The sequence below is a fragment of the Rana temporaria genome, chromosome 2 (assembly GCF_905171775.1).
Source record: "Rana temporaria chromosome 2, aRanTem1.1, whole genome shotgun sequence".
In the NCBI taxonomy this organism is placed as follows: Eukaryota; Metazoa; Chordata; class Amphibia; order Anura; family Ranidae; genus Rana; species Rana temporaria.
In genome coordinates this window covers 358,963,602-358,989,228 of record NC_053490.1, presented here as the reverse complement: position 1 = coordinate 358,989,228, position 25,627 = coordinate 358,963,602, and the positions used below count along the sequence as shown (strand labels likewise).

General features: G+C 43.2%; 1 protein-coding gene across 4 annotated transcripts in view; it reads right to left on the bottom strand.

Moving 5' to 3' along the window:
- CTSE (cathepsin E) overlaps positions 1 to 25,627 on the bottom strand; it is a 293,438-nt gene that overhangs the window by 56,599 nt on the left and 211,212 nt on the right. For all 4 annotated transcript variants that reach the window (XM_040337621.1, XM_040337622.1, XM_040337620.1 and 1 more), the window contains one exon: positions 14,460 to 14,582. In XM_040337621.1, coding sequence (XP_040193555.1) covers positions 14,460 to 14,582 — 123 coding nt within the window. The remainder of the gene's footprint in view (positions 1 to 14,459; positions 14,583 to 25,627) is intronic.

Below are 25,627 nucleotides of genomic sequence, written 5' to 3'. Positions count from 1 at the left end.
AAGGATCCCTGGGATCAGGACGGTGGATAGGAGAGGGTGGGAAAGGGGGGAAGGGGTGGGAGGGGAAGGAAGGACGTGGGGGGAAAAAAGAAGAAGGTTAGGCCGGGAAAGGTAGGGGGGTGGAGAGCCTCAGAAATGTAATACGAAATACCTTGTGCAGTTATACAGGAGAATAACTACCCCTTAGTGTTGTATAGGGCATATCGGGTAACCACCTTTGTAATTTATGGGTTTCATAGCCCAGCATCCGCCAGCACCCAAATGGGCCCAGGCCGAGGCCAGGGCAACAGGACATATAGAATTACCCATACTAGACAAATTGGGGAAAAGGAGAACAAATAAAAACAAAACGTCTAAACCTATGCTGTTAAAAGGAATACAGCTAAACTTGGTAAACATATTAAGCAACAAAAATTAGATTGACAAAATACTGAACCTGAGCAACCCTCGTTGGCAAAGGAGGGGAGAACTAGGGCAGTCTGTCCCCACATGCCGTGAGTGGGGGACCGTCCATGGAATGGACAGGTAAGATCGGAAGCTTCAGGCAGTTCGATCAGCTTGAAGGAGAATATTCGCCACGGCACTAGAAAGGAATCGGGAAACCTGCAAATAAAGGTTAGGATAAGCATACTCAGCGGGGTGAGTACAGCTGACGATTCGACGATCCATCTTTAGGTATACGAGCAGGGGTTCCCTTACGAACGGAAGATGGACCCGGCTGGGGCCTCTGTGAGTTGGTCCTGTACGGGTGAGCAGCGTTGCGAGCCGGGGTGCGGGGTGAGGCAGTCTCTGGCGGTTGTGCTGGATCAGCTAGGTGGAATGACTCTAAGAGACGCTGGAGAGATTCTGGCGAGGTACAAGAATGTTGTTGGCCACGATAGGAGAATTGTAGTGCAAAGGGGAATCGCCAAGTATATTTCAGCTGGTGATGCATGAGCACCTGTAACTGAGGTTTCATGGCCCGTCTTTTTGCGATCGTAAGTGGGGCCAGATCAGAAAAGAGTTGGTAAGCGTGGCCCTGGAACAGGAGAGCGTCCTTATTACGAGCAGCAGATATTAATTGTTCCTTCGTGCGAGAGAAGTGTAATTTAACAATTATGTCTCGAGGGGGGCCGTCTTGTTGGCGACGGGTCAGGGCTCTATGAATTCTATCAAATTCTAACCGTTCAACCGGTATAGAGGATGCAGAAAGTTCCTGAAATAGGGCCGTTGAGAAAGGTTGCAGATCGTCAACACTCTCGGGTATACCCCGGATACGTAAATTAGACCTGCGGGAGCGGTTCTCCGCGTCCTCCAAGCGTGAGAGAAGGGTGGCGTTTTCTTCACGGAGAGCCGCCTGCTCCTGGGCCTGCTCTTGAAGAGTCAATTCCATGTCATCCATCCTAGTCTCTAGGTCCGCAGTGCGCTGGCCCAGCGCTCTAATTTCCCGTGACAGCCTATTAGTTATCTGGTCAGAGGTAGTCTTTAGGGCCTTGTGGAGCATGGACTCCATGTGCTTAAGGAAATCATTTTGCGACATACCCGATGACGGAAGAGTAGGGGGGCTGCCAGCATGAGATCCATCGCCCCCATCCTCATCGCTGTCTGCGTGCACGGACCGGACCGGAGAGGCGGCCTGTTGCTTGGCCAGGGCCTTCGCCGCCATCTTGGATGAGGCGCGGGCGAGAGCTTCCTTAATCGGCTTGGGCTTCGGTTTACCGCGGTGGCCGGTCAGAACCATCCCGGGTAAAGCAGGCGGCTATCGGGGGCAGACTGTCCAAAAAATCAGGGTCGCTGCGTGGTTCAGGCTGCTATACAAGTCCCGATACAGTGGCGGGGAGTGCGGAGCTCTAAGGGAACGCATCCACCATCGTGAGCCTCGCGCATGCGCCCCCCGCCTGCACAGTCTCTGAACATCTCCTGTATCATGACCGTACAGTCTCTGAACATCTCCTGTATCATGCCTGCACAGTCTCTGACCATCTCCTGTATCATGCCCGCACAGTCACTGACCATCTCCTGTATCATGCCTGCACAGTCACTGACCATCTCCTGTATCATGCCTGCACAGTCTCTGACCATCTCCTGTATCATGCCCACACAGTCTCTGACCATCTCCTGTATCATGTCCACTCCTGTATCATACCCTCACAGTCTCTGAACATCTCCTGCATCATGCCCGCACAGTCTCTGAACATCTCCTGTATCATGCCCACACAGTCTCTGAGCATCTCCTGTATCATGCCCGCACAGTCTCTGACCATCTCCTGTATCATGTCCGCTCCTGTATCATGCCTGCACACTCTGTGGACCCTGATGTAAAGGGGAACTCTGATGTAAATGAGAATGCTGTGCACTCTGATATAAGGTGATCTCTGGTCACCAGAGCCCACCTTACATCAGAGTTCCCCTTTACACCAGTCTGCAGCATTCCCTCAAATTTCCCCTTGCGCTATAAGGGGGAATCCTGCAGACTGATGTAAGGGGGAACTCTGTGTTGGGTTATATTAACCTGAACTTCATGTAAATGGAGAAATATGGTTTTGACTTTTGTTACACATTGCTAGTAGCAGCTGCACAAATTGTAATAAAAACATTATATATATATACATACCTACTCTATGTTTAATGATGTTTGATTAGAGAATAATTGGTAAGAAAACATTTTAGAAACGATGAATTCATAGTTCATTAGGCTTTTAATATAGGCGATTTATACAATATTTTTTTTTTCGCTTGAATTATTTTCCCCAGTGGGGCCTCATGTCTGTTTTGCCTAAGGCCTCACAAAGCCTAGAGCCGCCTCTGTATGGGTTCTAATGTATACCATATGTAGTAACAAAACTGCCTGATACTCTTATATTGCCATATCTCACGGTGACATAGAACCAAACCCCAATCCACATACATTCAATTAATAGGGCACTAGGAACAGGACACCTCTATATCTGTACAGGACATCAACAACATGATGTCCTAAGCTGATTTAAGAATTGTTAATGAAACAATTCAAGTCTAGTTCTATATTTAATCCTCTCTGGAAAAGACATTTTAAAAGAAAAATCCATTGAGTCTCACGTTGAGATAAATCCCTAACTCTATTAGAGCCCCTCCAGGTCGGATACACACAATCAATACCACAAAATTGGGCAAGAGTGGGATCATGATTGTGTTTTTCTTTAAAGTGTACTGACACACTGTGATACTTGTAACCCTTTTTAATGTTAGCCAGATGTTCAGAGATGCAAATTCTCATCAATCTTTTTGTTCTTCCAACATATAAAAGACCACAGGGGCACCATAATAAATACACAACATAGGATGAATTACATGTGGTATATTCTTTTAGTTCAAAAGTCCTGCCATCAGATCCAATAATTTCATTTTTTTCCTTTTATTGTGCACCTTAACTGTTCGGCAGAAAATGCATTTATTGCATGGGAAGAACCCCTTCATATTTATTTTTAACTGTTGATCAGGTGGGTCCAAGATCTTTTGGACCACCTGATCACCAAAGTTCGGTGCCCTCCGATAGATGAAACGTGGTTGTTGGGGGAGAAATCCCCCCAGATGCCTATCTCTACCGAGAATGTGCCAGTGATTTCTAACAATGTTCTCAATCTCCTTATACTGGACATGAAACCCTGTTGGGAAACCCCATTGATGTTGATTGTCAGTTTGTGGAACCACCCTTTTCTTAAAACAGTCAGCCCTTGGAAGATCAGCAACTTGTTGAATGATGTCATTCAATATAGGCTCATCATAGCCTTTTTGTAAAAACTTGTCCTTCAGAACCTTTGCTCGTACATGGTAATCACAATCTTCTGTGCAATTTCGGCGCACCCGTAAGAATTGCCCTCTGGGAATATTTTTGATTCAGGCAGGATGGTGGCCACTCTTAATTGACAGCTGTTTCGATCTGTGCTCTTGAAGAACACTTTCGTTTTCAATTTTCCTCCATGTTGCTCGATCGTGACATCCAAAAAATTGACAGAGTGGTTACTAATGACATATTCAAGCTTGATGTTGTTAATATTGTCATTCAAGTTATCTAGGAATTGTATAGCCTCAGTTTTTGTTCCTTCCCAGATTAGTAGGAGGTCATCAATAAACCTTCTATAGAAGATCAACTGAGGTTTCCTATTCCTAAAAATGTGTTTATCCTCCCACTCTGCCATGAACAAGTTGGCTAGGCTTGGAGCAAACTTGGCTCCCATTGCCACGCCAACCTGTTGAGAGAAAAAGAAACCGTCAAACCAAAAATAATTATGAGTCATACAGAATTCGAGGGCATGACCTAAAAATCTTTTCTGGGTGTGTGGTATGTCCTCCCTTTTGCTCAATGCCCAATTCAATGCCAATGAGGCATCCTCATGCTGTATGATCATGTACAAAGATGCCACGTCAGCAGTAATCAGATGAACTTCAGAGTTTGGAGTAATGGTCACCTTCTCCAATGATTGTAACAAATCTGCAGTATCTTTGAGGTAAGCCTGAGTGTCTCTTACACTCGGTTGGAGAAACTTATCCAGATATTAACCCAATCTGGTGGTGACGGATCCAATTCCATTGACTATCGGCGAGCTGGAGGGGTTGTTGCGTTTTTATGGATTTTTGGTAATGTATAAATTACTGGAATCCTACATACAGTAGGTGCTAAATATTTCTTCTCTTTGGCATTGAGGGCACTGATTTGAAAGCCCCACTCAACCAGAGCATCAAGTTGAAATTTATAGGCCTCTGTGGGATCAGATCCCAATCTTCTATATGTTGCTCTGTCTCCCAGCAATTCGGTTAATTGGTTATGATAAAACGTTTTATCCATGACTACAACTCCTCCCCCTTTATCCGCGGGACTGATAATTATATCTTTTTTCTTTTCAAGAGATTTCACACCCTCTCCTATATATTCTGGGTTGACTTTCTTTTTTTGGGGTAAATCCTCTATATCCTTTAATACCAATTGCTTGAAAACTTCAATATAATGGTTGTTGAGAATTGAACAGCGACCTATTTTTTAGACCACTGTCAATATTGGCACTAGTAATTTTACTCCTCATGATAGATTCGGCTGGATGGCTTAAATTTTTTTTTTCATGTTTAAAGACCTTATAAATTTGTGTATATCGATATAAATGTCAAACTTATTCATGGTCTTTCTTGGTGCACACTTTAGACCTGTATTCAATACATTGAGTTCTTTCAGGCTCAATGAGACTTTACTCAGGTTGTAAATTCCTCTATCTAGGTTTTCCTCATCCTTTTCTTGGGGTTGTTTCCATCTTCCAGCCCTACAGCCCCTTCTTCTCTTTGGGTGGACACATTCCATCCCTGTTGGGCGGATGTGGGGAACCATTTCTCTCTCCCCCCCTGTTGGTCATTTAATGCGAAGACCTCTTTGGAGTTGCTCCTCTGCCCCCCTCCCCCTTTGTCCTAAAAAAGGTTGTTGGTGGTATTGTCCTCCATATTCAGATCCCCCAAAGGTTGGAATCTGTTGGAGGTAGATACTGGATAATATCCAGGGGGGGGGGGGATAGTGGTGTTGATACCATTGTTGAGGGTCCTGTTGAGGATAATGATTGAACTGGTCAATCCTTCTCTGCGTCTGGTGTGATCTGGGGGATTGATATTGGTGACCATATTGATAATTCTCACCATCATGTCGTTGTATCCCAGGTGATCCATACTGTGTCGCATAATGACCATTCTTTATTTGTGATCCATTTCCCCGCATCTGATTAGATGATGCACGTTCACCTTTCCCCGAAGATGCTATCACATTCTGTTTGCCTAAATCTTTCTTCAGAGTTGCAATGCTAATTATTGTAGGTTCGGGATTTTCATTGACAATGTCATCATTCAGCATGTCGGTGCTCTGCCACGCATAGATTTTGTTATTTTTAAAATCTTCAGAGTCCCGATTATATTTCTTGACGTTTCTCTTCTGAGTGTCCCTGTCTACTTTTTCTAATTTATTTTTCATAGTAATATTGAATTCCTTAATTAAATTTGAATCATTGATAGGTTCTAACTTTGTCTGAATAATTTTGATTTTCTCATTCAATAAACTGAGTTTGATCTGTTTCCTTTTTAGGACCAGATCTTGTAATTCCTTCCCTACCCTATTAAAAAAACCTTGCCATTCGTCCATATATTTAATATCATTAAGACCGTCCTGGGGTGTAACCTCCCATCTCAGACTTCTAAAAATCAATCCTTCCTTGTTGTAATGTTCAAAAGTAAAAACATCCCACCAAGCTTTTACCTGTTTCTCAAGCAGGTTTTCTAATGTTTTGCGTGTACCTGGATAATCCTCAGTCACTCATTTCATGACTGGAGGAAAAAATTGTATCAGAGCTCATTTGCCTATTAGACAAATAGTTGTTAGCTTTCATAGCTGCAAGAGGTTAAAAGTGTGTGATATAAAAAATGGTAATCCAAGTGAATGTGCCCTCCTGATTCCCACCGCTGCGCTATGGAGGATAAGTGAACAAAGTCTCACAGCTGCTGCTTTAAATCAAATTAACGTGAAAAAATGTGTATATAATGATTTTGAACAATGTGATTAAACTTCCAAAAAAATAATATACTAAACAGCGCTAAAGTGTATGATGAGCACACACATACAAACTAGATACAGTGACAAAATAAGTATTGAATGTCCATAGAATAAATAAATAAACCTGTGAATAAATTAAAGTGATGAAGCAAAAAGTTCATAAATGATAAAATAATCTTGTAGTCTTCAAAATCTTCCACCACACCAGAAGGTGATCAGTGAATCCTCCACCCATCAAAATGGTCACTCCCCAGAACGATTTGCCTCACACTCTCATGTTTTGGCAAAAAAGCATAAAATACAGTAGGATTTTCCAAGTCAGAGTCACAGAATTCCACTTCCACCAAAGTGATTAGATTGGCTCCACATGAATGACAAAGAAGTGCACAATAGTGTAATATTGCAAGGCAATTTAATAAAACACCACATACAAATCTACAATGGTTGCACTCACATAAAAAGCCAAATTAAAAGCAGTAATCATAGCAAAGTCAAGACTTCCAACTTATCCTTCAGCTGGTAAACAATGGCCTTGGCGGGCCTGTAATCAACCTGGATAACTCTCACCACTCCACCGCTATACACTGCAAATCCCCAGTCTTGAAAAAATCCTGCTATCGTCCGCTGGACGTTAGCTCATTATTAATCTATACTCCCAATTTACAGCACTGTTTGAATCAATTTGGACAGATTTCAGGTCTTCAGGTTAATACCCAAAAATCATCTGCTCTCTACCTTCTGCCCTCCTTGACCAGATGAAAACTGTCCTTCCTTTTTCATGGTCCTCTACCTACCTTGGCATTAAGCTGATGGCAAACCCCATTAATTTATTCTCTATGAATTACCCCCCCATATTAACACACCTCTCTAATCTAATGACCAATAGTCAGCATTAAAGTGGTCAAGATGACCATTTTACCTAAAATGTTATATCTATTCGAGGTCCTACTTATTCCAGTACCAGCCTATTATATTATTATATTACTGCGCCGTGTCTCCATGTACATCTGGGGTACACTCCCTCCTGCGTCTGGCATTTATGAACCCCAAACTACAAGGTGGTTTAGGCCTTCTCACCTTTACTAAATACTACTATGCAACACAACTAGCCTCATACCGAATTGTAATCCTCTATGGAAATTCCGCTCTGGGTAGCTTTGGAATCAGTTGATTGTGACCCCCCCTCTCAGTTGCAATCCTTCTCTGGCGTCACCCTTCGGACCGTCGGTCCTTATGTAATCTGGTCACCCACCACTCCTTCGCTCTTTGCTTGCTTTAGTCACCAATTCCCACACAACCCCCTACTTTCCTTTCCACGTAACCCCTTTTTTAACTGGTCAGTGGTTGGCCTTCTGAGAACATATACATTTATGACACCCATGGGCATTAAAACGTTCCAGTCACTCTAAAAAAACCTAAGCTCTTCCCTCTTCTGAGCTTTTCCACTACCTCCAACTTAAACATTTCTTTACTCCACTTATTCCTAAAGACTTCTCTGCCCCAGCCATGTCTCTCTTTGAATGTGCCTGCAAAAGTGACCCGCACCGGAGAGTACATATCCCAGATTTAATTTTCCACCTCTTCCAATACTCCCTATCCATACGCTGTCAAGTGGGAAAGAGACCTATGCATTACCCTAGACCCAGTCGATTGGACTTTTATCCAGGGCTGTGGAGTCGGAGTCGGAGTCGAGGAGTCAGAGTCGGGGGAAATTTTGGGTACCTGGAGTCGGAGTCGGCAAACAATACACCGACTCCGACTCCTACTAAATTTAGATTGGAATAAAAAAAAAAAAAGCAAGTTTAAATGTCCCAATTCACAAAAAGTTATAATTAATGACTTCTCTACTGTAAGAATAAAGACCAATGCATGCAGTGCCTCACGTAACCGCAAAAAGAACACGTTAAGTGACCGTGAAGAAGCATGCTTTTCATGTGCTTCACTATATGGCACGCAACGCACAATTAGGAGCTGCAATACTAAGGCCCCGTATACACGATAGAATCCATCCGCTGAAAAATCTCAGCGGATCGGTTTCAGCGGATAGATTCTATGGTGTGTACATTCCAGCGGATATTTATCCGCGGATATTTCCGAATTCCAGCAGATAAAAATTTGTAGACATGTCTACAAATCTATCCGCTGGAATCGGAAACCAGCGGATCGATCCGGTGGTCTGTACAGACTCACCGGATCGATCCATCCGAAGGGATCCCCCGCATGCGTCGTAATGATTCGACGCATGCGTGGAATTCCTTTTATGACAGCGTCGCGCACGTCACCGCGTCATCATCGCGGCGACGGCACGACACGTCATCGCGAGGGGATTTCGGTGCGGATTTCGAACCGATGGTGAGTACACTCCATCGGATCCAAATCCGTGGAAATCCTCGAGAGGATTTATCCGCGGATACGGTCCGTTGGACCGTATCCGCGGATAAATCCTCTTGTGTGTACTAGGCCTTATACTTTCCATAGTGTTGTGTTCTGCTTTTACAGGGAACGCATGTTAGAGAACCAGTAAGTGTCCAAATAAAAAAATTCCAACAGGAGTTTTATAAAGCACTAAAAGAAGTTAAAAAGTATGATCGCTCATCAAAACTTACTGTTGAAGAAGCCATCCTTGTTTATCCAGAGATCGTTAGTGATGTGGCCAGAATAGTTACTGCAATGCCACCCACCCAAGTCAGTGTCGAAAGATTATTTTCAGCCCTAAAAATAATAAAGTCTGACTTAAAAGCCTCTATGAAAGAGGATCTGGCAGAGGCAATTCTCTTCCTTAGAACTCTACATTGAATTGATTTGCATTTGCTAAGCCTATAACTACATTTCAAGATTAATATAAACCATTTCTAGGTTTTACAGATTTTGTTTTTGGTTCATTATAGATAAGCTTTGTTTTTGTTCTAAAACAACCAAATAATGTGGTTTGTATTTTTGAACTGGTAAAGATCCTGTTCCTGATGTTTATGCCTGCTGCTACTATCCAGCCACTTGATTGTTTTCATTGTGTTTGTCTTTTGCTTAAACTGTGCAATACAGTAGACTGTTGGCTTCCCAGCCAGTAGTCCTGTGGTAGGTTGCGTTTCTTTCCCTCAAGGAATGTATAAAATACATTTGCATATTAATACAGAGGAGTCAGAGTCGGGGAGTCGGAGTCAGAGTCGGGGAGTCGGAGTCGGAAGTACATAAAACTGAGGAGTCGGAGTCGGAACATTTATCTACCGACTCCACAGCCCTGCTTTTATCTAGCAAGCCACCAAATCCTCCTCCCAAAATATTGCTGCATTGGAAATGAATTATTGGTATTTAGTTCCCACCAGGATTGCGAAAATATGTACCAAATTACTCCCCTCACTGCCTTCGAGGCTGTGCTACCCCGGTTCACACCTGCACATTTGGTGGGACTGCCCCATAGCGAAATCATTTTGGGCACATATATTTTATATACTGTATATCCATATATTTATTATTATATCCACCCTTTTTGATAATACTTTTTCCCCTGATCCCACTGTGGCCCTCTTAAACAAAAAACCTCCTAATATTACCTCTCATCAATTCAAATTACTCCTGCAGGTTACTACGGCTAAACAAATAATTTCAAAAGCATGGAAAAACCCCAATTTATGCATACTGGCAGTTAAAAATTAAATTATCTAAGCGATTATATCGGACAAGGACCTTAAGTTTGAGGCTCTGTAACCCGTATGTAAAATATTATCTTTCTCATAATTTTTGAATCCCTGCTTCTACCCTGATCAATAGCCTAACCCCCCAACTCGCACCATTTTTAATGCCCCTTCTCTCTGGCTGATTTCTGGGATCCCCATTCTATTTCCCTCTGTCCACCTTGCCTAGCCCCCTCCCTCTTTAATAGCCCCTCTCTCCTTCCCCCATTCCCCTCTTCTACCTTCTCCCTTCTTTTTTCCTCTTCCTCTAATACCGACTTTCTTTTTATCCATCACTACAGACACCACAGTTTTCCCCTCATATACTATAATCCTAATAATTTTATAGCTAGTGGATCACAGCAGATCACATTGAAAGAGAAATGTATCCTTTAACTCCACACTACCCTAACTTTACTTCCTCCCACTTCTAGCTGTCCTATATATATATATATATATATATATATATATATATATATATATATCTGTAACTAAATGGCCCATGATACTCAGAGACTTTTGAAGGATGTGGGGTACTCCTGTGCCAGCTTCACTAATGACTCTTGGGTCTAGGGTCATCCTATGTCCCTTTTGGGCGTAGGATGACTGAGAAATGATATCTCGGATTACATGAGATGGGACGTTAATGATAATTCATATATTGCAGGAGATCTTGAAATATTACTAGTTGTTAATTCTGACCTCAACAGGTCAATAGAGTGTGATTCATTCAATGTGTAACATAGACTGTTGAGATGCTAATTAAGTCCACCTGGCTGTAGTGATGGGGCTTGCTGTGACTGCGTTCTATTGTCCATTGTGCTAATTACGTCTGCTCCTAAGATCTTTCATTGTGTATGCTAATGACACTGTTTTGTGTGAAGATACTATTGATAATAGATGTGGAATGTGACTTGTCAGCTGTAGTAATTAATTCCTCTAGATTCGGTGCCAGAAAGTCTGACCTTTCAAGGGTAGGGAATTAGCATGTCAATTATGTTTAGTAAAGGAGTGTGTTTTGTGTAACAGGTGAGGACAACTTGTCGCAGAGCCAGACCGTCTGGGTAATGAGTAGTAATTAACTCATCTGAATGTCATTATCTAAAAGAATGTGGATTGAGGGGGAACTCATTAAGCACCCATTGTGTGATGTTTTGGGTGGAGAGTTTCATTGTCCCTGTGATTACTGTAGCATGCTTGTAAATGTATATAACAAGGCTGAGTTGCTATTAAAGCATTTGTTCGTTTTTGAACCAGAGACAGAGCTGTGTGTGTCTCGTCCTTCTGGGGAATTCTAATGCATCGTGTCTGTTGGATTGTTGGAGTGTCGGATAAGCTGTCTTGGGTTGGTGGAATGGAATATCGTAAACGGTGTTAACCCCTGACCGTTACAATTGTTGGCTAGCAGTGGGATAATTCCATCGCCAGACGAACAGCTACAAGGACACAGGACAATGGAGATGCAGTATGAATGGCTGAAGCTCTCTTCCCTCAAGGACTTACTGGAGAGCCGGGGCAGAGCGGCCAGCAACCGTAAGAAAAGGGACATTATCGCAGAACTTGTCAAAATGGATAGAGCTGAAAGGCTCAGTGTAACAGACAGGACACCCAAGGAAGAAAGGTTTGATCGGGCTATTAAACAAGGACTGGCACAGTATGGTCCTAATCCTCCACCGGAGATCATAGACCTGGTTATAGCGGCTGTGGATGCAACTTGGCTACATCAAAGAGGTGCTGCAGCAGCAGAAGTCACACCAGCACCAACTGAAGAGAGAGGAGAGGTACAGATACCAGTCTCCATGGAAGAGGAATTCAGAAGGAGGTTACAAGAGATGCGGATACAGCACAGAGGATCAGAGGAGGCTCTGCTGGGATGGTCGGATGTGATTCGTTGCCAACTCTGGAAGGAAGCGCTAGCTCTTGAGCAGCAACACCAGGGAAAGGTCCTCCCCTCCATCAATGTAAGGTACTGGCCACAGTATGATGTACGAATGCCGTTGTTGGGGGAACAACTGAAGCAGGAGTGGACAGCCGAGTTGAGCAGGCTGATCCGGGCAGAGATGCGGTTGGACAAAAGCTACAGAGCCCTCCCGTGGTATGTAGCCCAAGAGTGCCCATGGTCAGCGGATGACAGCCCCACGGAAGGCTTTGACTATGATGGCCTGGGATTATTGTATTGGAGGATGTCCAGTGATCCTGACTTCGGGGATGATCGGGAGTGGTGCTTGGAGGAAATAATGGAGCACAGAGAACAAAAATTGAATGTCTCGGAAGGGCACTGGTTACAGGAAGATTTGGAGTTTCTGGCCGTTCAGGAATGGGAGCTGGAGATCGCCTACAGACAGCTGCTAGACTCTGCTCAGCAGCAGGGTGGGGCTCCCGTTGCCTGGGACTATAAGGAAATTACAGATGACAACTCTGCAATCCTGGCTGATGAATCGGCAGTGGAAAATATGGAGATTGCCATCCCTAAAGCCGAAGCGGATGATGTGGAGTTCCAGTGAGCCGGGGCAGTTGACCCCTCTCTCCAGCAACAAGCTGAGGTTGTAAAGCTTTTACTCCCAGCTGAATCACTGGCAGCGGGGCAGGATGCTGCTGACCGCTGCACACCACTGCAGCTTGAGCTGATATCGGGGGATGGGACTGTGGTCTCCACTCACAGCAACCCAGCTGAAAAGCTGGCAACAGAGCAGAGTGCCACAAGCCTCTGCTCTCAACTAGCAGGAGAGGGAGTTCCTGTGGTAGTGGATGGGACTTCAGTCTCCACTTGTATACCCCAGGGATGGGGGGCAGTTGGCCCAGATCTTCAACAACATGATGAACTGAGCCCAGTCACCCTGTCTTCTCTCCAGCGGCTGAAAGGATTCCAGGGAGAAGGGCCAGTCCACGTCTCTCCCCAGCGGCAGGCATGTTCTATGAGAGAGGCAGAGGTTGGCTGGGTGAATAATGCTCTGTTGGGAGCAATTTATTTGGGGAACTGTATGGATACCAGCATTGGAGGACTGGAACTACTGAATAACTTCGGAGTCAACCCGTTTGGGGTCCCCTCCTGTGTTAGTCTCCCACCGAAAGGGGAGAGATGTAACGGAATGGCCCGTGATACCCAGAGACTTTTGAAGGATGTGGGGTACTCCTGTGCCAGCTTCACTAATGACTCTTGGGTCTAGGGTCATCTTATGTCCCTTTTGGGCATAGGATGACTGAGAAATGATATCTCGGATTACATGAGATGGGACATTAATGATAATTCATGTATTGCAGGAGATCTTGAAATATTACTAGTTGTTAATTCTGACCTCAACAGGTCATCAGAGTGTGATTCATTCAATGTGTAACATAGACTGTTGAGATGCTAATGAAGTCCACCTGGCTGTAGTGATGGGGCTTGCTGTGACTACATTCTATTGTCCATTGTGCTAATTACTTCTGCTCCTAAGATCTTTCATTGTGTATGCTAATGACAGTTTTGTGTGAAGATACTATTGATAATAGATGTGGAATGTGACTTGTCAGCTGTAGTAATTAACGCCTCTAGATTCGGTGCTAGAAAGTCTGACCTTTCAGGGGTAGGGAATTAGCATGTCAATTATGTTTTTAGTAAAGGAATGTATTTTGTGTAACAGGTGAGGATAACTTGTCGCAGAGCCAGACCGTCTGGGTAATGAGTAGTAATTAACTCATCTGAATGTCATTATCTAAAAGAATGCGGATTGAGGGGGAACTCGTTAAGCACCCATTGTGTGGTGTTTTGGGTGGAGAGTTTCATTGTCCCTGTGATTACTGTAGCATGCTTGTAACTGTATATAACAAGGTTGAGTTACCATTAAAGCATTTATTCGTTTGAACCAGAGAGAACAGAGCTTGTGTCTCGTCCTGGGGAATGGAATGGGTCCTGTCTGCTGGATTGTGGAGTGTCGGATAAGCTGTCTTGGGTTGGTGGAATGGGAATATCGTAAACGGTGTTAACCCCTGACCGTTATAATCTATATATATATATATATATATATATATATATATATATATATATATATATACATGCACACACAGTGGTAGCTTATTAACAATATAATATTCTCAAATTGTATACTTTCACAGTTCAAAAAAAAACCTTTTTCTGGTTCTATTGTTTTAAAAGATTCTGTAATTGCAACGTGATGCATTCAAATGCTCTTGGCTATTTTTTTTCACTTTGTTACGTGTGAATATTTTTGTCTCCTTTCTTTTCTAATCAATAACAAGAAAATACTTACGAATCCACTTGAATTTGCCAGTATCCTTGGACAGTTATTGGCACCCAATTTAGCTGGCCAGAGAAGCGGGATGTGTCAAATCCTCCAAGTACCAGTTCTCCACCATCTGCTGAGTTAGAATCTCTGAAAGAAAAATATATTTATTTTTGTTTGCTGTAAAATAAACTATAAAGCCCTGTTTACACGATCGGTTTGTCTGATGAAAACAGACCGATGGACTGTTTTCATCGGACAAACCGATCGTGTGTGGGCCCCATCGGTTTGTTTTCCATTGGTGAAAAAAAATAGAACATGTTTTAAAATTTTCCTATGGATAAAAAAACGATCGTCTGTGTGGAAGTCCATCGGTCAAAAATCCATGCATTGAACTTTTTCTTTTGATAGTGTTTTACGTCACCGCGTTGGACACGGTCGGATTTTACTGATGGTGTGTAGGCAAGACTGATGAAAGTCATCTTCATCGATATCTGACAAAAAAATCCATCGGTTTAGATTCCCTCAGATATCCGATCATGTGTGTCCAGGGCTTAATGGTTTTGGGTCACTTATGTAGATTACTAATTCTCCCCTCTCCCTTTTACACATTACACTGTACAAAATAAACACATTCTTTTATTCTGAGATAACAAATGCTTCTTTGTGTCAATGAATTTCGCCAAAATTATTATCTTCAATTAGCGACAAACTTCTCTATGCTCTAAACTCAATGAACTAAATAATGCTATTTTTGGATACTTTCCTTTAAACAGAAAAACGTACTGACTGACCATATAGGCAGTTCATAACATACTTGCTATAGGGATACCAGCTATTATGCCTGAGATCATAAAAATACAGAAAGAAAGACCAGACCAAAGCCAGATGAAAGGGTCCAAGATCCTTTTAATTGTTGTTAAAAAAAAAAAAAAATCATATAAAACACAACTAACAAGTTTCGGGGACAACAGCACCTTCCCTTTATCAGGTCTACAGGAATAAACATAAAACATAGTCATAATGAAGAAAATATATCTAGATATGCATATGAGTATATATGAGAATTTCTGGAATATCACATAACAACCAACTAATCACATGAACTTCAGTTGTCTCAAATGGAATATGAAAATGTTAAAATATCCAAGTGATATACACAGTGAATAGTCAAATAAAGTAGACATAATGGGGCAGATCCACAAAGATCTGCCCCGGCGCAGCGTATCTGAGATACGCTACGCTACGCCGCCGTGACTTACTTGTCCTCGGTTCGAATCCTTAAAGAATTTGCGCCGTAAGTCATGGCGGCGTAGTCCATCTCTGGCGGCGTAACGGCACGCAATTCAATTTGGCGATTAGGGGGCGTGTTTCATTTAAATGAAGCGCGTCCCCGCGCCGAATGAACTGCGCATGCACCGTCCCTAAGTTTCCCGCCATGCATTGCGCTAAATGACGTCGCAAGGACGTCATTTTTTTTAACATAGACGTGAATTACGTCCATCCCGATTCACGGACGACTTACGCAAAAAAAAAAAAAAAAATTCTAAATAAACGCGGGAACGACGGCCATACTTAACATGGCAAGTCTAACTATACGCGACAAAATACCAGCTTTAACTATACGCCGGAAAAAGCCGACTAGAGACGACGTAAGAGAATGCGACGGACGCGCCTACGTTCGTTCGTGGATTGTCGGAAATAGCTCATTTACATACCCGATGCGGAAAACGACGTGAACGACACCCAGCGGACGCCGAAGTATTGCATCTAAGATCCAAAGGCGTACGAAGCCGTACGCCTGTCGGATCTAACCCAGATGCCGTCGTATCTTGGTTTGAGGATTCAAACCAAAGATACGACGTGGGAAATTTGAAAGTACGCCGGCGTATCAGTAGATACGCCGGCGTACTTCCTTTGTGGATCTGCCCCACTGTATGCTGTAAAAATATATTAAATTGCATCAAAAAGAAAATAAGCAAAAAGGTACTAAAAAAAAATTAAGCCGATGAAATAGGACTAATTGAACACTAGAACAAGCAATAAAACATACCCAGAGACCAAGCTGCTAAACTAAAATGAATTGGCTTCTAAAATCAGTACAAAAAACGAATGCCAGGTACACACGACCGTTATTCATGTCATGTAGACATGTGCACAGACACATACACTTGGTCAGACTTTTTTAACAACAAACATAAAAACGATCGTTTTACCGAACGTTCGTTCGTTTTTAAACTCCATCAGAAAACCATTTTTGGGTTCCAGGTTCAAAAGTCTAGCCAACTGATCTCTCCCTTCAGACGAAAATCCACAGAAAAGTTTATTTGGCTTTACTGTACTACTGTACTCAGCACAAAAGAGAAGCTGCTTCACTAACTAACTACACTCACTGTCCATTCAAGAAAACGAAAATGACATCTTATAACAAAAGATTTGCATTCTGTATTTTGAAACCAAATTACGAACAGAAAAAAGGAATTCAGAATACAGAATACAAATCTTTTGTTATAAGATGTCATATGAACATACAAACAGAAAAAGGAATCAAACAAAATACAGAATGAAAATCTTTTGTTATAGATGTCATATGAACATACGACTGAAAATCAAAATACGAACAGAACAAGGATTCAAACAAAATAAAGAATGCAAGTCTTTTGTTATAGATGTCATATTCGTTCTTTTGCCGGTTTCGTTTTGTCGTATTTTCGTCGGATCGTTCGTTCGTATTTGCGGTTGTTCGTTATGCGACTCATTCGTAATCCCGTCGTTTTCGTATTTTGGTGCTTTAATTTTTTCGTATGTACACATTATTCTGCGGGTACGAAAATGAACATTTTCGTACGAAAATAACATTCGTACGAACGGGAATGCACATATCTAATGTCATGCAAAAAAGTTTTTCTCCAATGTGATTTGTCGTGATTCCTCTCAAGCCTGCCTTGCATACACACGTTCATGAAAAAAAATGCTTGAGCAAAGCGCGGTGACGTACGACAACACGTATGACGGCACTATAAACGGGAAGTTCCATTCGAATGGTGCCACCCTTTGGGCTGCTTTTGCTGATTTACCGCGTGTTAGTACAGTAGGTGACCGCGATATTGTGTCACTCTCACTCCCTTTCTCGGCGAGATTGACCACCTACGAGCCCCGTCGCAGGAGCCAGCGCCGAGCCGTCTCGCGCGATGGGAAAAAGCCGTCATAGAAGCGACGGGGATCCGACTTGGATTCCCGCCAATTCTAGCCGCGGAGTTTGGTATGAATCATGAAGGGGAACTCTACGCCAAATTTTTAATAAAAAACGACATTGGTTCCCCCCCAGGGAGCATACCAGGCCCTTAGGTCCATACCAGACCCGTATCCGAGCATGCAGCCCGGCCAGTCAGGAAAGGAGTGGGGACGAGCGAGCGCCACCCCCCCTCCTTAGCCGTACCAGGCCGCATGCCCTCAACATGGGGGGGTGGATGCTCTGGGGCAGAGGTGCGCCATGCGACCCCCCCACCCCAAAACACCCTGTCCCCATGTTGATAATGACAGGGCCTCATTCCGACAACCCTGGCCGTTGGTTTCGGGGTCTGCGGGTGGGGGGCTTATCGGATTCTGGGAGCCCCCTTTAATAAGGGGGCCCCCAGATACCGCCCCCCCACCCTAGGTGAATGAGTATATCGTATCCCTACCCATTCACATGGAGGAAAAGTGTAAATAAAATAAACACACAACACAGGGTTTTAAAATAATTTATTAGTCAGCTCCGGGGGGTCTTCTCCGCTCTCCGGGGGGTCTTCTTCCGTCTTCTCCACTCTCCGGTTCTTCTCCCGCTCCCTCTCCGGTGCCTTCTTCGGGGCTGGCCGACGCTATCTTCTTTGAAGCTCTCTTACTAGCGGCGGCCAGCCCGGTCTTCTTTGCCGCCTTCTGCCTTCTTCTTTTCTTCCGATTTTGACTCAACGCTCAATCCTGCTGTAATGCTGTGGGACCCGGAGCATGCTGGGACTGTGATGTCATAAGAGGCCTATATAAATCGGTGCGAGCCATGCACCTGGCATTACAGCGGGAGGGAGCGTTGAGTCAACATCAGAAGAAAAGAAGGCAGAAGGCGGCAAAGAAGACCGCCGCTAGTAAGAGAGCTTCAAAGAAGATGGCGGTGGCCAGCCCCGAAGAAGGCACCGGTGAGCGAGCGGGAGAAGAACCGGACAGCGGAGAAGACGGAAGAAGACCCCCCGGAGAGCAAAGAAGACCCCCGGAGCTGACTAATAAATTATTTTAAAACCCTGTGTTTATTTTATTTACACTTTTCCTCCATGTGAATGGGTACGATGTACCTCATACTCATTCACCTAGGGTGGGGGGCCGGTATCTGGGGGCCCCCTTATTAAAGGGGGCTCCCAGATTCCGATTAGCCCCCCGCCCGCAGACCCAGACAACCAAAGGCCAGGGTTTTCGGGAAGAGGCCCTGTCCTTATCAACATGGGGACAGGGTGCTTTGGGGTGGGGAGGCCACAGGGCGCCCCCTTGCCCCAGAGCACCCACCCCCCCATGGTGAGGGCATGCGGCCTGGTGCGGCTCAGAAGGGGGGGCGCTTGCTCATTCACACTCCTTTCCTGACCGGCCGTGCTCAGATACGGGTCTGGTATGGATTGTGGGGGAACCCACACGCCGTTTTTTTTTGGCGTAGGTGTTCTCCTTACAATCTATACCAGACCTAAGAGTCTGGTATGCTCCCTGGGGGGAACCCATGCCGGTTTTTATTTAAAATTTGGCGTGGAGTTCCCCCTCATGATTCATACCAAACGCTGCGGCTAGAATTGGCGGGAATCCAAGTCGGATCCCCGCCGCTTCTATGTCGCGCTCGCTGGAATGTGCTTTTCCTATTCCAGCGAGTGCGAGATGTCGGCACCCTGTCGCCGAGAATCAGCGCGATACCGTTGTGCTGAAAACACATTCTCTGCGACATGTACTGTAAAAGTTTGGTGAGAGACGATTCACGCTTTTTAGTCTTTGTGCTTTAAAGATCGTTTTCTGGTGTTCAGTTTGTGCTTGTGGGTTCGTATCTGTCTTTCAGTGCTTGTAGTCAGTTCGTATCTGTTTTTGCAGTGCGTTCTTGTCCGCACGTTACTGTTTTTCAGGTCGTTCTTCATAGGCCTTGCTGTTCTTCAGTGTGTTCTTTTAGTTCGTTCTGACCAGCCGACCGTTTGCGAGCCATGTTGCAGGTACGTTCTTGTCGCCGAGATCGTGCTGTGCTTGGTGTTGGGATTGTTGCTTTATCCCGACTCCAGTCCATGAACAGGGTGAGGAGGCGTTCATGGACCAAGAATTGGTTGCCCCAGCAGGACCAAAAGAATATTCAACGGAACGTCGAATATTTGTAGTTTCCATCGATTGTTCAAACGAATATTTGACGGAACGTCGAATCTTTACGTTGAATCGTACATTTCCGTTCCAATAATGTTGAATCTATTTTCTCATAAATCAAAATCTATTCTCTGTAATGTCGAATCTCTTATTTCTATAGTGTCGAATCTTTTCTCTATAATGTCGGATCTTTTCTCTATGATGTCCAATCTTTTCCCTATAATGTCGAATCTCTCTATATCAAATTTTTACCGCAACGAAAACGAAAATAAAGCATTTTTTATGTCGGATCTTTCGGTTTTCGTTTCTTGCACTTTCGTTATCGTTTGTTAAAACGATAACGAAAAAAACAGATTTTCGGACGAAAATGCATTCTAACGAAAACTAATACACATGTCTATTATTTTGCTCCCATTCATGATTTGTTAAATTTGGTCCGTTGGTGCGCATCCAACGGACCCCAGCGATATGGCCTACCAGGCCGGGGTCGCATGCTACGCGGAGCACCATGCTGCTGAAAGGGGGCCTAGTGACTTACTGGGTCCCCAGCTTTATTGAAGAGATCCCAAGCTATGTGCTGTGCAGTGGGGGATTGGCTCAAGGGGAACCCGGAGGCAGGTTATCTGAGGGGCTGAACAAACCATCGGGGATCTGGCGTCCGGGACATTGACAGGTATACTTCAACTGTCACCCGTTGACCCTAACCTAATCTACTGGGAGGATCGCTTAATCCATTTAGCTCATCCAAGTACTAGGCCTGTGGCAGAGGCCCCTAGAGCCAGGTCTGTGGCAGAGGCCTGTTCCTCCCAGGACCTTTAAAGTGACGCTTCGGCTGCCAGGCTTGTGGCAGGAGTCTGTCCGGGGGCACTTCACCCACTCTGGCTGGAGTGGCGATGAACTGCATCTACTACTACTGAAAGCAGGATTGCTCTTCTCTTATCCAGGCCTGATACTGCAAAGTTCCTTTACCTCATCAGCCTTTCCTATCTACCTCTTGTTGATGTTGGTCGTGTTGGGCCGAGAAATAAAGCATTCAGAAAACCTCACTCGCTGATTGGACATTCGTTTTCTGCTCTACTCACTACAATCACCCTAGACAACGATAAGAGGTAACTTAATACGCCGATCCCAAAACAACCAGCGGCTCCTGAGGGGGTAGCGCTACATTTGTTTTTAGGCAACATTGATAAAAGAAGTCACGCATTGTTGAATATAAAAGCTTTTTAATTGTTGCACATTTAAAATGTGCGTCTTTTTTTTAATCTAAAATGCCAAAAAATAAAATTTTTGGTAATTTTTCTTGCTAAAACGCATGAACAGCCATGGTTTAAAACATTATGAAATATGGAACTTTGTAAAGTTCAACGTGTACAATTGTACAACAAAAACATTTAAACATTCCAAACAAAATTTAATATAAAAATGTTTTTGTTATTAAAGTTAAACCCTCCCAAGCACACCTGTGATGTTTTTGAGCCTTTTCTCCACCTGCTTGGTATTTTGCCTGATCTGTACCAAGTCTTCCTTTATTTTATCAAGGTCACGAAAGCAGACCATTATTTCTTGTATCACCATCTGGTGTCTGTGACTGGTGAATATTTCTTGCTCCACAGGAAGAAAAGCCCCTAAAATTTAGAAACACACCATGTATTCTAAATATGCAGGCCTACATCTATTACCTGAATCTGTGGTGTATGACCTGTTGTTGTGCCAGTTTCCACTTCCTCCACTTCTTCCTCCACATCCCGCCTTGTGGGTCTTTTGTTGAAGGTGTGGGGTTCCTAGGCTCCTGTCTCGAACCTCTTTAAAGCCCTTTGAGATTGAAACAAAAGGTTTACTTGAATAAAATTATATTTGAGGCCTGAAAGAGGAATATGAATCATTCTTTGGAAGAGTGGTACAATTGTCTGTTTTGTCAATAGTTCAAAGCTGAACACATGATTGTATCCATTACCAAAGCTGGTACATTTATCTATTTTGGTCAAGTTTCACACATAGAAAATACACCAAGTATCCACTGTATCGCATGTGTGTGACACCCGAAAAAGGTTGTTCTTGTGACCCACACTTGTGCTACTGAGTCCAGATGCATAACCAGCTGCAGAGCATCCTCTCCTTACAGTACACTGAATCCAGTTCTATTATTTAAATATAGTTACCAACACATCTACACAACGATGTTCCAAAAATATTCTCACACAAATAGGCATGGTCAAATTTAGTTAACACTGTATCAGACAAAAACATTGTATATTTATTAGTGAGCGAATGAACGATGATTCCTACGACCGATTATTGTGCCCATGAACATGAAATTTGACATCTTGAACTGTACTACATTAAAGAAAAAGCACATGCAGCACCATGCTAGTAAAACTAATCTGAGTAACACAGGAAAAATTACTTACTTTTTCCAATAACTTTTTTAATTTTCTGGTATTGCTCCGGCTCCCTCAACTTGATGTCAGACCATCTTTTGCGTAGCTATTCTTTAGATCTGCACACCCCAAATTTTTTTAGCAGAGTTTTAACAACTTTGTCCATTATTTTGGCCTTGACCTGATTAGGCTTTTTGTATGGGCCATGTTTTGCATCATAATCCTCCCTCAATATTGCCACCATTTCTACCATCTCCTCGAACGACATGTTTTTTCGCCTTGTATCTCCGGAATCTGTGGTTCTGTGGTTCCTACTGACTTTCCTCCTTGGTTGAGATTGCCACCTGCAGAGTCTCCGCCGTGTTGTCTTGCACTACAAAGAGCGAGAAGGGGCGGGGATAGTACTATAACAAAGTCAGGGGCGGGAAAAGTGTGCAGAGCTTCACGCATGCGCAGTGTATATCAGTGTGTCAAAACTACGTTCAGTGTGTGGAAGAAGGCGGAAGAGATCGAGGGTACGTAACATTTTTTTGACTTGACTCCTCAGTGGATGAGATTGTGGCCTATATATGGTGAGAAAGATTAGTAGTAGAGTCTTGACTGACATTAGTATTTTTTTCTGTTTTTTTGACTTGCATAAATCATGCAGGTCTTCAAGGATCCTGCAAAGGTGGAAGAACCTTCCTATTTTATGGCAAACCAAAAGCACAGCCAATAAAAATATAGAAACCAGGAAGGAAGCACTGGAGAGCCTGCTTGAATTTGTCAAGACCCAGATCCCCACAGCAACAACCAAGGATGTGAAGACCAAAATTGGGACCATTAGGGGCACATATAGGACTGAGCGGAATAAGGTCCTGAAATCCATGGGGTCAGGAGCAGCTGCAGATCAAATTTATAAGCCTAGTCTGTGGTACTAGTCAGTTAAGCTTCCTTGATGACCATCTGGAAGCAAGAGAATCTCTTTCAACCCTTCCCCCCAGATGTAGCTCCAGCCTTCCCTGCAGCCAAGCTCAGCCTTCTTCAAAGGAACAACCTGAGTTCCTGGAGGAGCCTGATTTGACCATATGGAGCCAGGTATAGTATTTTGCTAAAGATTTCTTGTAATACAAGTAGAACGATGTCAATTAGATGTTACTATTGCTAAAAATGTAATGATTGAACAAACAGTGTTTGACATATCAATAGACAGTAGTGGCCAAAAATGATGGGGACAAGAATGAAAAATGCAGGGGTCAAAATGATTGTCTTTAATATTTATTATCATTCAACTGTCATGAGGTGAAAAATGTGTGTGATAGATGAAGACACAAATGTAACTATGTCCCTTTTGTATACACAGGCAGAGCACAGCCAGGATGAGGCGGGAGAAAATGAGAGCCAGGAGGATGCAGGCCCCAGTGGCACACAGGAGGTGGCAGGCCCCTGTGGTACACAGGAGGTGGTCAGGCCTAACACCAGTTCCCAGATTCCTCCCCTCCACATTCCCCAAAAAAGGCCCAGGAGGCTTAAGCAGATGGAGGAGGAAACCCATGCCCTAATTAGGAAGGCCACTGCGGCCCTCTGAGAGCCCCCCACTACAGCAGAGGCATTTGCTGCAATTATTGGTGAAAAACTACCAAGAATGGACATGGCCCAATGACCCTGAAGCGAAACCCTAATTTTGAAGGTTGTCAACAGGGGCTTGATGTGGAACCTTACTGACTTCACAGACCTTGCGGAGGTTGCCCCTCCTCCTCCTGCTCCTACCACAAGCTCTCCTCCAGGGACACAGACTCCGAAGATGCGGTTAACAAAGGCTGCAGAGAAGGCTGCAGAGAAGTCTAAAAAGAAGAGAAGAAAATAATTGTGGTCCTAAAGATATGTGCTTCTCATGGTCCCAATTTTGGTATTCACATCCTTGGTTGTTTGCTGTGGGGATCTGTGTCTGCACTAATTCAATCAGGGTCCTCAGTGCTGCCTTCCTGGCTTCTTTGTTTTTATAACCTGTGTTTTTGGTTTGTCTTCACCTTTAATTTTGTTTTTGAGACAGAATAAATAGATTTTTGGTTTACTATAAAAACTTGACCATGTGTTTTTATTCAAAATAGAGAGTTTGCTAGTAAGTAGGCAGGGACATTTTAAAAATACATTTTCAAATTAAGGGACACTAACCTCCTTGAGGATAAATAATACAAAATAATAATGTTGTTGTGGTAACTTGACACACTCAAATAAAAAAAATGGAAATCAGTCTAAAATATTATACAATTAATAACCAAAAAAGAAGAGCTTTATTAAAAGATCGTAAAAATGTATAAAACTATTTTTATGGAGATCTGGCTAAACATTATTCATGAGATCACGATAAATAATAAAGAAACAAGTTTGTCATAACTCTGTGAGAATATCAGCAGCAAAAGAAGTTGATTATTGTAGCATTATAAAGAAGAAAAGAATGCGCTGCATTAAACGATGCAATCATTTACAGCATGACGAATGTGCTATCTCCATTACAAACGCTAGTTTTACCAGAACGAGCACACCCGTCTCATAACTTGCTTCTGAGCATGTGTGTATTTCCCCCCCCCCCCCCTCGTTAAAGCGTACACACAACAGTTTTCCACAATGTAAAAAATAACGACGTGAAAAACAACGGAGAAAAAATACAGCAGGTTCTAAAAATAATTTGCCATTTTTCTCGTCGAGAAAAATATTCTGGAGCATAAACACAACTGTTTTTCACAACCAATTAAAAAAATAGAATTTTTCTCGTCATGAAAAACGAATGTGTGTATGTGGCATAAAAGACAAAGCTGTTGAAATAAAACCATTTAACTACTGAAATGAGTATACTAAAAAAACAATGGGAGAAGGGGGCACATGCATGTTGCTTTCCAAGATAAGCCACTTAAGACCGGAGCTCAGCACCATGCTGACTTGTTTCTTCTATACACAGCTGAGCATAGAGCACTGAGAGGTAAAAATATGGCAAAAGCAATATCCTGAAAACCTGGAGATTAATAAAATGTCAGAAAGACAAGAGAAAAAAACTAAAAAAATAAAACTCATGTGGCTCCCACATCTAAGAAATGGTAAGCTGGAATTTTAATACACTTTTGGTATTGGGTTTACTACTACTTTAAAAAGAGGTATAGACTCCAGAGAGGGTGACATAAGCTTGCCCCAGTACAAAGAGTTTGTAAAATCAAATACAGAATTTGCCTTTCAGTTTTGCACACCAGTTCACAAAAAGGATACTGAGAGTGCAGGGATGGGCAGCACGATTGATAAACGAGATGGAGGACCTCAGCTATAAGGAAAAAATTACCTAAACTGAATCTATTTTCCCTTGAGAAGAGGTATGATCACTATGTATAAATACTGTACATAAATGTACCATAATTGGAAATTGTGAAAATGTGGAATAGACTCCCTCTAGGACTAATTCTAACCAGATGAGTTCAGTTAATTATTTGAAAA